The 12,248-nt window shown below is 53.0% G+C and overlaps 4 protein-coding genes across 4 annotated transcripts; 2 read left to right on the plus strand and 2 right to left on the minus strand.

The window, feature by feature from the left end:
* Positions 1 to 723: 723 nt before the first annotated feature.
* A1O3_09621 (uncharacterized protein) lies at positions 724 to 1,812 on the plus strand (the record flags this gene model as incomplete). The annotated part of the gene is made up of 1 exon (XM_007739715.1): positions 724 to 1,812. One exon carries the CDS (start codon positions 724 to 726, stop codon positions 1,810 to 1,812), a length of 1,089 nt encoding a protein of 362 aa, XP_007737905.1.
* Positions 1,813 to 4,603: 2,791 nt separating this feature from the next.
* Positions 4,604 to 6,578, minus strand: A1O3_09622 (uncharacterized protein; the record flags this gene model as incomplete). Its single annotated transcript, XM_007739716.1, has 2 exons — positions 4,604 to 5,744; positions 5,803 to 6,578. The coding sequence occupies 2 exons, from the start codon at positions 6,576 to 6,578 to the stop codon at positions 4,604 to 4,606; spliced, it is 1,917 nt and encodes a 638-aa protein (XP_007737906.1).
* A 2,696-nt stretch (positions 6,579 to 9,274) lies between these two features.
* Positions 9,275 to 9,478, minus strand: A1O3_09623 (uncharacterized protein; the record flags this gene model as incomplete). The annotated part of the gene is made up of 1 exon (XM_007739717.1): positions 9,275 to 9,478. The coding sequence occupies one exon, from the start codon at positions 9,476 to 9,478 to the stop codon at positions 9,275 to 9,277; it is 204 nt and encodes a 67-aa protein (XP_007737907.1).
* A 1,459-nt stretch (positions 9,479 to 10,937) lies between these two features.
* Positions 10,938 to 12,210, plus strand: A1O3_09624 (uncharacterized protein; the record flags this gene model as incomplete). The annotated part of the gene is made up of 2 exons (XM_007739718.1): positions 10,938 to 12,056; positions 12,109 to 12,210. 2 exons carry the CDS (start codon positions 10,938 to 10,940, stop codon positions 12,208 to 12,210), a joined length of 1,221 nt encoding a protein of 406 aa, XP_007737908.1.
* Positions 12,211 to 12,248: the final 38 nt, after the last annotated feature.

Raw genomic sequence — 12,248 nt, forward strand, 5'->3', positions numbered from 1 at the left:
TCGGTCTGCCCCGCCTTAGGTCCCCCTCTCTCGCCTGCGCCTAGCCGGCCCTGAAGCTTGGAGCCTGGAGCCTGGAGCTTGAAGGGGAATTAATAGTTGGTCTTAGCTAACCATCTACAACCACGGGCGTGTAGAAATGTTCGAAAGGCCTGGGAAACTTTGATCATTCCTGAGAAGCTTCGCAGACGAGTTCATTGGTAGCCAGTAGTAGTAGTATCACCAGTTCTAGTCATTAACAGAATGCAGACTGTGCAAGTCAGAGGTTAGAAGGGGGCTTAGGGGCTAAGGAGGCGCAGTCTGACCCCCAAGCCCTATAATATTAGGACAGACTTGGCCTAACCCTTAGCCCCAAGCCCCTAAGCCCTCACACTCACCTCTGGCAGACAATTGAATTCATTCGGCCAGCACTGATCACTGATCCTTCCACAACCATTTGTCCATTCTACCGCCCCAGGCATGCTTGATTGAATCCTGGGGTGCCACGACCATGCCATAGCCGCCAGCACAGCCTCGCGCATCTCGCATCTCGCATCTCGCATCTCGCATCTCGCATTGCCTCCCATCCTGCGTGTCATGCCTCATCATTGCATGCACGTAAAGAGATATTGCCAGTACCGAAGCATTTCCTAATCCTCGCCGTATCTCCTTGTGCTCCCCCATCCGCACCGAGTCCGGTTGCCCTCCGACATTCAGGCAGACACCTTGGAAGGATAGACTGCAACAATGCCCTTAAGAGACCTGCTCAAAAAGAAAGACAAGCTTGATGGTGGCGCGTCGCTCTCACACCCGCTGCCACAGGCCAACGAGTTCACCTTTGTTCGTACAGACACCCACACCGAAGAATACATTGAACCTCCTGCATTTGGCAACGAGTCAGAAGTTCCCCCAGTCGAGCCGAGGAGTCCTTCTGCGACAAGGCGATCGTTTGGACGTTTCCGCAAGAGCCCAAGTCCTACCACCTCGGACACACCATCCCCTGAGAAGGAAAGGAAAGAACACAGGAGGCTCTCTCAGCGTCTGCACCTGAGCAGAGATCGTTCGGCCAGTACGAGTTCGGTCAACCTACCATCCGACCTTCCCGAGCTTGGGGACACATATACAGAGTCGGGAGATCGCCAGGAGAAAGAGGCGAAATGGGAGGAACGTGCTACTCTGTTAGCTAGCATAAAACCCTTGATACCCCTCCATCCGCCGACAGGAGAAGACTTACAGACCACCAATCTGGGACCACCAGGGTCAACCCCATCCCGTCCACGCAGCATCAATGATCCGTACAGTGACCTCGACATTCAGAAAGCCATCCAGCTTCACGAGTCGGGCGATCTCGAAGAAGCCACAGAAATGTTCCACAGACTTGCGGATGCTGGCAACGTCTTATCTCAAGTCCTATATGGCCTGTCTCTGCGACATGGGTGGGGATGTCAGCCTGATCCTGCCCGAGCAGTCACTTATCTCTCTGCCGCGGCATCCAATTCCGCTACCATCGAATCAGATGCCTTGAAGGCGGGTATGAAGAAAGGAGGAGCGGCCAAGGGTGAACTTGTGCTTGCGATCTTCGAATTGGCCAACTGCTTTAGACACGGCTGGGGGGTGCCTGTTGATAAACCCGCGGCACGACAATACTATGAGACCGCAGCCAATCTCGGTGACACAGATGCCATGAATGAAGCTGCCTGGTGTTATCTTGAAGGGTTTGGGGGCAAAAAGGACAAGGTAAGCTACCACTACCACTACCATCATGATCCCGTGCTGGGGGCTGCAACTCGTGCCTGGGATATTCACATCGCATCGCCGATCTGGCCCAATGCTTGAACCGCGACACGTGATGGACAGCAACAGCGGGCCAGCTGAGCCGCATCGATGCACGATGTCTGTGGTCGCGATCCGGGTGTAGCACAGACACAGTCCCGTCGTCCAAAGAGCGACCCCAGAGACGCCATCGCGGCGGGTCTGACACCATCTGGGCCCTAGATGGCCCCCAAATACACGAAATACCCAAATACAGCACGTTCTCAATCGCTGCATCACTTTGGGCAGCAATGCAGGAAGCACTCCCCCAGTCAGCGATCGGGTTTCTGACCTCTTGACCCTGTCCCTTGCATTAGTTCCGACTTTGGCCGTTCCACGAATCAAGTTTGTTGTCTATCTCGGAGAGAAAATAGTATCACTGACCACCCATGTGGGATCTAGTTTAAAGCGGCACAACTTCTCAGATTGGCGGAAAAGAACGGTGCGAAGACGCTGGGAAACAGTTGGTGAGTGCATGGTATCTTGTTTCTTGCTTCTCTTTCGTCGCCTGGCGATGTTCTATCACTTGCCGATGCCACACCACTTGAGAAATTGACCAAGTCCTGCCCTCTGGTCTCAGTCGGGTTGAACCCCCTGCGATGCCCTGGCGATGCCCTGGATCTCGTTGCCAAGGAAGGCCTGATTGGCGGTCAGGCTACGACACTGTCTTCCGCGACCGCTTCTCCGACCTGGCCCACCAGCACTACACCGATTGTCATATCCATACGCACACCCTCGGAATTTGAGGCCTGTTGCACCAACCGCACAAAATCCGGTGGCTGGGCTGTGGTTGTCGGGGTCGCGCAAGGGGATGAGTTAGTCAAGGCCGACGTTTCAGGACCTACGCGGGCTCCGAGTAATGACTTGGAGATCTTGTTACTAACGCTTGTCCTTGGTGTGATGAACAGGATTTGGAAGGAGAAATATGATGCGCCCAAATGAAACCTGCCGCTGGCGGATGAAGCCTTTCGCAAGCCGCCCATTTGCAGCCGGCCGATTGAGACCTGAGACATCATCCAGGCTCGCGAGCGACGCGAAGCAACCTAAATGACATAGTCGAAGAGATCCAACCGGTTCATGTTTACGTACACGATTTTTTCATCCCTGCCTATTTTTGCATCCCGGCCGTGTGTGTTCACCGCGGCCACACTGTTTTGGACGCCAAAGCAACAACAGGCGGTGAGGAAGTTTTGGCCGGCATTGTGTCTCCGCTATTTCAAATCGCGGCGTTGACTCAGAGACTGCGTGCAATTGCTTCAACCTTGGCCAGGCCTAAAGACTTGGATAGATATGGCGACGCCTAAAGGTAGGCCTAGGGCTACGCGACGAGGTCACGGACAGGTCGCGCCGGGTTTTTGGTGTGGGTCTCGAGAGGCCATGCTTGGATATCTCGAAGACTGTTTCTCGCTTGCTTTGCCCGGGCGCAGAAGGGTGTGCTCTTCCATATTGATGGGCTCATGGTTAGGTTTACTTGGGGCCGTGTGATTCAACCGAAGACCCGGTGGTCTGCTATGTGGCCTTGAACATCAATACCAACATCCAAGTTTGTGTCTTCTGTCGACCCCCCCGATGTGTTGTTTTCCCCTGCTCTCGTCCCCATCATCTGTCACCCTCACTCCGGCCACACCTCGTGTCCGCTGTGATTGTAACTGTGATTGTGCCTCTGTCCTTTGTCTCTTCCTCTCCACGCAGCATGGTCGTCCTCTAAGCGTTCAATGTTGCCCGGCCCGTCAATGGCTCCTGGCTCGGCGCCACACCAACACCAACCCCGTCTGAGGGCAAGGCTGTACTCTGCAATAACGTAGGTATGTCCGTGTCGTGGTTGCGGCTGCTATTGATTAATTATCGAATGTAGATATTCAGTACACATATTGAGATTGGCGTCCAGTCTGTCGTCTGTGCGCTGCTTTGCTTTGTCTTGCCTTGTGCCACTGGACTGGCGCCCCGTCCCGTCGTCCCCATCTACCCGTCCCGTCCGGGCTTTACTGACAATAGTACATATCGGTCGGTCTTTATCTTGACTACCTCACTGACAGCACGTGGTCGGGTGTACAAGACTCAGATTGGTTTGGGGGTGTATACTATATCAGAACACGCAAAGTATGCTTCGACATCGGCTCCAAGCAGTAGTATCATAGTTATCTCAATCACTACTATGTACCAACTCACGCACCCGCTCTTCCCAAAGTTCGTAAAGGTCGTTGTCGTTAGCTAGGTAACCTGCCATTGTTTGCCCAAGCCCATGCACACTTTTCGGCATGCTCTTGTTGACAGTCTCTAATTGCCATCGATATCTGCTGTGGTCGTCGACATCATGCATAATCATCATTGTCATCATCGTAATCACCGCCGCCAGCACCACCACTACCACCAGCACCGCACCACTATTCATTCCTAGACCTTGACACTGCTATCCAGGAATATCCTGATCTGGTGTTCAGTTCTTAAGCCTCGTCCATACGTCTCTCCACATCCTCCCATCGTCCCATACAAAAAAATGCTCGTGAAAAGGTCGTAAGTAAATTGTCATCATATCATTCGTCCAAAACGAAAGGCCGAAAACAAAAAAAGGAAAGTGTGCCCTGAAGCTTATCATCTCTCGCTAATCGTTTGTTGAAAGATGAATCTGTTCAAAATATGCCACACAGAGAATGAACAAAGACGATGATTCCATGTGGATCAATAGTTGTAAGGGGATGTCCAACCAGATTGCCCTTGGTGGCGAAGGGTGTTTGAGACAATGGCTCTGGATCCAACACAGCATGGGTTGGTGAGAGGCCGAGAAATGTCTGGGTCCGAAGCAATCGTGGAGCGCTTACTCCACTCGAGCAATCATTTCTCGGAAGTCCCGAAGTACCTTCTCGGGTACTCGATCAAGCAAGACACTCCTTTCTCGGGCTTTGCTCCCCATTCCACTCAATTTCTCGATGCCGTCCCTTTCAGCTTGCATCTGAGCATACAGTTGCTGCAGACGAGTAGGCTTCACTTCGACAATATCATCGTCACTGTCAAAGGCACCATCGGCGTTCGCAATGTGGTTGTAGGAAGCTGCTGAAAGGGAGAAGGCAGCGGCAACTTGCTGCTGTCGTGATGGTTTTGTGAGATCGGCATGGAGGTTGGCGAGAGGATTACCCGGGCCTTGTGGGGTCATTCGAGACAAATCAGGTCCAGCGAGACTGGAAGGATAGTGGTTGTGATCTGAAGACGGTGCAGGCCGAGAAGGTAGGACATCATGTGCCAACTCTGGTTGAGACGCAAGCACGGCGTTGAGGACATTCCCAGCCTCGGAACGATAGTCATCGGATAACGCTGGCATATTGGATGTGACAACGGCGGCGGATGGCGGCGCCGTCGCCGCTTTTGAGCCAGCTTGGGAGACGATGAAGGCACCTGCTAACAAGCACATGTAAAAAGTATTCCAGCTGAAGCCAGTGTCGACCTGGACGTCGAGTGATTTGACAGCATTTGGAGGAGTAGGCACCCGGGTCGAAGATGTAGCAGGTCTCGGCGTTGCTTGCCGCTGTAAGTTGTCGGGCTCTTCCATCTTCAAGTCCTCGCTATTAATGAGACTGAATTCATCTTCCCAGTTGTCATCGAGGTCAAGGGTTCTGAAACCAGCGAAGTCGCTGGAGAAATTGTCTGGAACGCTGGCCGAGTAGGCACGAGTGCTCTGTCGCTCTAGATCTCTGACCGACTCTTTCAGGATGTTGTTCATGCGACGTAGTTCGCCGGTCTCAAGAGTCTTGATGCGAATGGCCTCGTCCCGATCGTACTGTAGCTGATGGATAATTTGCTCGCATCGCTGGCGTTGTTGCATCCACTGCTCCCTTTCACGGTGGAGGGTGTTTTCAAGACGGGCAGCTGTTTCTTCCAACTCAGCCTTCTGGCTAGCAAAGAGCTTCTTTTCTTGCTCCAGTCTCTCGGTGTGAGTTTTCTTGCGTTGACGGGAGTCGAGTCTATTCCAGTACGGGTCATTAGCCTCAGCATACGGAGGGGAGGATGGGGCATACGCACGCGGCTTGACGGTTTCGCAAAAGACGTTTCTGCTGTTTGAGCTCCTTCTTCTCCTCATCATTCGAACACTGCATAATGAGGGAATCGATGTTGGCCAAATTCCTTTCCTTGGGGATCTCGAACTTTGCATTCTTTTTTCTGATGCCATCAGATCTCAACACCAACATAGGTGATGTTGCCCGGAATCTAGAGCGTCTCAACACACGTCGTGTTTCGGTAGCTTCGGACGAGGTGGTGGATGCCCACCCGCCTTGACTGGATTGTGGTGACATGGATATCGCCGAGGTAGGGTCCTGATGATGAAAGCCGGAGAAGTTGACCGAGCCCCCGCTGTATTGTGCTTGCTGCCCAAAAGATTCTGGTACAGCGCCGAACAGGGGCGTGGGAGTGTTGTTCTCAGAACGTGTAGAGATGGCCCAAGGTTGGGTTTGGACATATTGCGGGCCGCAGCTTGCAGAGCTGGCCTGGCCGAAGTATTGGTCATTGGAGCTGGTCATGGGAATAGAAGACTGAGAATAATGACGGATGGGAGGCATGACACTGAGGGGCCGCTCCTGCCACGCATGCGGAGAGACATAGTCTTCCTCCATCTTGGGCATTGAAGGCTGTTGACCGTCAGAGGGACCAGCGCCTGCCAGGTCGGCGGGGGTGGAAGAATCGAGTACTCTGTCGTCAAGGACCGAAGAGTCGTCTTCAGTGAGGGCGGGTTTGACGTCGTTAGACCATTGAGGTTCGCCGTAGAGATAGTAGGGCTGCTGCGAGTAATGCATCGCCATGTCTGCAAGAAATATCGAAACGGCACTTGTTTGTTGTGTGCCGGTGGGAAAATGGATAAGTGGCGGTGAGAGAAGGTGGGGAAGAACGGCGGTGGTCGAGTTTTTTCCCGAGAAATGGCAAAGCCGCTAGGTGCGTGTGACAGTGACTGCAAGCTGAAGGAGCATGGCGGGATTGAAGTGAGAAACAAGGACAAGAAAGGTAAAGGTTCAAAGATGGATGTAGTTGAGTTCTGGCTCCTGGAGGAGAAAGGGAGGGGGATGAAGCTGGTTTAGTAGGTATTGCACGAAGACCAGGATCTGGGCTCGATACAATACCGTACGGGGCCAGAGTGGAGGCTGAGAACCAGAGATCAGAGACACGGAGCCTGAGGGACGACCCAAGGCCCCGTTTCCAGGTCGGCGGACGAGTGGTGAAGGGACTCGGCGGGAGGAGCAGGAGGATGGCCAGAGAGGGAGTCTGCGGCCGAGGAGGTGGAGAGACGGGAAGAGGAGGCAGGAGGCGGCGGATTGAACAACAGTGGTGATTGATTGCCCAAGACTCGATGCTCAGCACTCAAGACTCAAGCGTCCGAGACCAGCGCCAGAGCCAGAGGGAGAAGCAGAGGCTGAGGGGAGGAGGAAAAAGCAGCAACAGGAGCAGGAGGAGTCGGGGAGCGACGATTCAAGACTCAAAGACGCATTCAGGTTTCTTCGGATGCGATGACGGTTGGCGGGCAGACGGCAGCCAGGGTGGGATTGGATGCTTTGCTTCTCAGACACAGACAGACAGGCCGGCCGACCCTCTGCCTCGAAGGCCTCTGCTTCGATGGCGCTGGCGGCGTCACATTCTCATTCGTATTTCTTTTTGGGCAGCAGCAGTGGCTATGCACTGTGCAGGCATTCTTGTGGCCGGTGCACGGGCGGCCTGTAGCAGGCAGCGCAGGTCGGGTCAGTTGGGTGGGTGCAGGCAGCCTGCATGAAAGTTTGCTTGCTCAACGCATCCAGACTGGCTGCGCTCCTTTGCTCCCACCGGTCACCTTTATGCGACCGCCTTTTAGTTGCATCAACCTCCATTCCATCCGCAGTCACCACCGTCTCCCAGTCTCCCCGTCTCCAGGGACGGTTCGATCTCTCCTCCCCTCTTGTCCGCCCCCGAATAAGCGGTCACCTGTTTCTCCATGGCCGACAAAAGACCAGCTCGAGCGACGTCGGGCGACAAGACACAAGAGACAGGACGAGGTCAGAGGTCAGAGGCCAGAGGTCAGAGGACCCCCAGCCCAGGGGTCCGGTGACTCAGGACAAACCCAAACATGAGGCTTTATTCAGGCCAGAAACTGAGAACCCTGGGGACCATCGATGTGGTGCTCCGGTACTCCGTGGACAATCGCCGCAACCCGTTGAAGGTCAGTGTCGCGCTCAATGTTCAGCAGATGTTTGTGGCGTGAAAACAGATCCACGATCAGGGGCACGGCTCGGTCTGGTTTAGCTACCACGCCTACAAACGAAGCGATGCTTAGACCATCATCCACCAGGATGGGGATTTTGCGTCCGCTGAACGGCTCGGGCCTCTAACCTAGCTCCCCTGTTCGCCTCTATGGAGTACTTCTCTTCACCTCTACAGGCATAACTCTGCCTATCGATTTATCCGGCAACAATTAAAGTCAACATTTGCTTTACATCGTCCTTTTAACGAGTCTCGGGAAACAAATACGTCTAGAGAAAGCTTCCCTCCACCTCAAGTCCTCTGTCTCTGTCGCCACAGTCATCACTGCCGCTGCCATCGACCAATGCTAATCTTCCGCATTGCTACAAGTATAGTCGTCTGCGGCCCCGGTGATGTGATCGACTGATCCGCTGCCAGTGGCTGGCTGGCTTTTCCGTCCCGTTCGTTCCTTTGCTTGTCCGAGTAGTCACCTTGTCACTAGTGTTTTTCTTGAAGGGTCGCATCACTGTAATGTTACAGATGGCATCCAACGCTCGCAGGAAACACTCAGGCTGAAGGGCGTTCTGCTTGCTCACCGTACCTTGACCCCTAGCGCAGATTACACTCTCCGTCGAACCGTTTGATGTGGCTTGCCGGTGGCTTGTACGGAGTATTGTCAGAGAGTCCTCTTGCCCAATCATGAGGATCACCCCTTAGCGGTCTGAAACGTCGGCATCTCATGGCTGCCCAAGGTGAGGCTGCTCCCGAACTCAACCTAAGCTGCAGAATACGCCGCACAATTTTCCCGTTACCGGCTATGTCTGGTTTATCATTTACAAGTCCAATAAGCAAAGAATGGTCCTAGCCGAGGCTCATGGCTTCATGAATTCATACACATTTAGAAACACCTAATGCTGGCATGGCAGGTGCTTGTCAAAAGAGGCGAGGATGTGCCTCTGACTGGGTACTCCATCACAGCATATCCTGACACCAGTCCAGAAACCTTTCCTGTTCCTCTATTGTTGATCCCCCCTAGGTGCCCACATCCCTCCTGCTCACTTTATGTGCCGATCTCTTTCATTTTGGCAGCAATGATCTGCGGGTTCCGGGGATAATCTTCAGCACGCATTGGGACGATAAACCACCTGCAACCCGATGAAATCTTGCTGCCGAGTGAATACTCCTGGGCTACTCATCATGATGGTTTCCTCAACCGGGCCATTGGCACCAATCACGGGAAGAACGGGATCCAATTCATAATTCGATTCGTCTTGAGTAGGTGAGCCAACAACAGTCATCGATTCAGCCGAAGTGCCAGACTCAGACAAGTCTCGCTGCTTCGCCTGACGTGCTCGATCAACATGAGGAAGCCGGCATCGAATTTCTTGGCAATCTCCTGTCCTCGCATATTCAGGACATTGCCGAAGGTGGCGATACTCACAGTGTGCTCCTCGATCACAATAGCCGGCGTACGCAAAATCCGAACATAAGGGAGCATTGGGGTCCACAAGGGTATGGGCGTAGACGCAATTGAACCGATTGCATCTTCCAGATTGGAAAAACACGCAGATTGGGGATCTTTCTGGAGAAGGAACGTGGCTCAGATTGCACTGGGGGCCTGCAAAGCAATTGACACCGCGCGAAACGGAAGGACAAAGAGCAAGCTTGTTGTCGTCATGAGCACCAAGGCACTTCATTCCAAAGGGGCACGATCCTAACGCATTTTCATCAGTATGGCGGAAAGGGAGATCTTTCCCTGATCAGAGGCAATACCGGTGGAGCTGTATCGCGAGCAAAGCTTTGTCGAAGTTAGAACCCTGCCAGTGTCATCAGTATTGAGCAATCAGAGCGGAGGGGCGCTTCATTGATGAAGTGACGGACCCAGGATAATTTGCTTGTCTTGGTTGCCAAGTTTGTTGGTGTGAAGGTTCATCATGAAGTGCGGCATGCTGGGAGTTGTTGACTTTAGCTGAGCTAATCACCGGACCTGTAACCACTTGAGAGTGCTCAGTGACTCGAGTGAATGAACTTACTACCAAGGCTCACCATAGGGGTGTTTTCATGAATGAATATGGACTTGGAGCCAGAGGTAGACATAGCAGATGTGCTGAGTGCTTGAGGAAGAGCAGTTGGCAATCCAAAAATAGCATTGAGCCGGACGTTTGTTGAGCTAGAGAGATTAGTGTTGACATCTTCTTTAGAATTCACCCCATCTCGATGACCTCCTTGGGAAAAGATAGCGGCTTGTTGATATGAGGCTGACGTGGACTGTCTGAGTGCTGCCAGTTGAGATGACTTCGGATAAGGGTAAGCGGGTCGTTGCGAGATTGGTGGCTGTGTGCGTCGTTTTCGTCGTCGTCGTGCTGAGCTTGAGTTTGACTTCCGCTTAGTAGAGGGTTTTTTGGGAGGTTGCGGCCCGTGGGTTTGCTTCTGGACTACGTTCTCAAGAGCCTCAAGTCGTTCTGGATGTTGGTTAGCCAGCCCTGTCTTATGAAATTGGGGATGCAAGAACATGCCGTGGAGCTGCTTGAAGTCGGCGACCAAGCCGCTGTGGGACATGATGATATGACCCTAGAGTATATTTGTAGTAGTCAAAGAAGCATCAAGCAATAGGGGATAGCCGAAATGCTGGACAGCTTTTCACGATCGGTCTGTCAGTGTAAGATGAAAAGAGACCAGAAGGCTGAGGTTGTGCCTTCCGTCTTCCCCGCATACTAAATAGTACGCGACGAGGCTGTTAAACAATGCAATCTGGAGTGAGGAAGGTTTGCCGAGTCAAAATTGGACGGAGCTTGACAATCAGCTCCGGCAACATCAAAGAACCAAACCACTTGATCTTGATTGCATTCAGTCACCGACAGAGCCATACCACCTTACTGCAATGTCTCTCCTTTCACTTTCCTAGCATCGGTCGCATAGATTGGATGGATCGAATGTGAAAGTCATTGTCCGCAAAGATGCTGCAACCACGGATACCACTCCGCAGTCTGTGCCGGGGATGTCAATCCTCATCCTCCTGGCCCGCCCTTCGACGCTCCTATGCACAAGTCATTGACCCAGTGCACCCTAGTACCTCAGTTCTGGATACAGCTCAAGCAGATCCCCTATTAGCTGAATCACAAGACAAGGTCGGCCCAGTCAGGGGAGAAGTGCGACTTCGACGATACACTCCGCGAACCCCTGGTCTGCGTCACTTGATCAGACCGGTGAACGACCATCTCTGGAAAGGCCGACCATATTTCGACTTGACGTTTCCAAAAAAGGGCCATGCGAAAGGAGGCCGAAACGATACCGGGCATGTTGTCGTCCGACACCGAGGTGGAGGACATAAGAGAAGGATACGTATCGTCGACTTTGCACGACGGAAAGGTGGCAAGCATGTTGTAGAGCGCATTGAGCATGACCCTGGTCGGACTGCTCACGTTGCGCTGGTGAAGAACATCAACGACGGGACAAGAACATATATCTTGGCCGCAGAAGGCTTGCGGGCTGGCGACGTCGTTGAAAGCTACCGATCTGGTCTTCCCAAGTCTTTGATCCAGGAAATGGGTGGCCAGATGGACCAGGGTGTTGTCGCATCAAAAACTGCTCACAAGGGCAATTGTTTGAAACTGGGCATGATTCCTATCGGAACGCCAATTTTCAACATCGCCCCCACACGTGAATCGATTGGCAAGATCTGTCGTAGTGCTGGCACGCACGGAATAATCATTGGAAAGGGCGAAGACACGGTTCAGAAGGAGATGATCAAGCTTATTGGAGACAGTGGGAATATGGACATGTCTTCGTTGACCAAGGATCAGCTGAGGAAATTCGAAAAGGCAGCCAACTATGTCACGGTCCGGCTCTCAAGTGGTGAAGTTCGGCTGATTGACAAAGAGGCTGTGGCAACGATCGGGGTCGCAAGCAACATCAACTTCAAATACACCTCTCTCGGCAAGGCTGGACGCGCACGGTGGCTCGGCATCAGACCAACCGTTCGTGGTCTTGCCATGAACGCATCAGATCATCCCCACGGTGGTGGTCGAGGAAAATCTAAGGGCAACCGTATTCCCATGAGTCCTTGGGGCATCCCGGTAAGTCGTGATTCTCGCACCTCGCTTGTGCGTGTTTGCTAACTATCTCCAGGCCAAATCAGGCTACAAGACCAGACCGAAGAATAAGTTCAACCCTCTCGTTGTCACAGAACGACCGAGAAACCAGGGCAGACGAAGAAGGGGTTACGCTTAGATTAGAATATGTATCAATACAATCAACCGGCTCCGGTT

This window comes from Capronia epimyces (assembly GCF_000585565.1).
Source record: "Capronia epimyces CBS 606.96 chromosome Unknown aczIQ-supercont1.10, whole genome shotgun sequence".
Taxonomy (NCBI): Eukaryota; Fungi; Ascomycota; class Eurotiomycetes; order Chaetothyriales; family Herpotrichiellaceae; genus Capronia; species Capronia epimyces.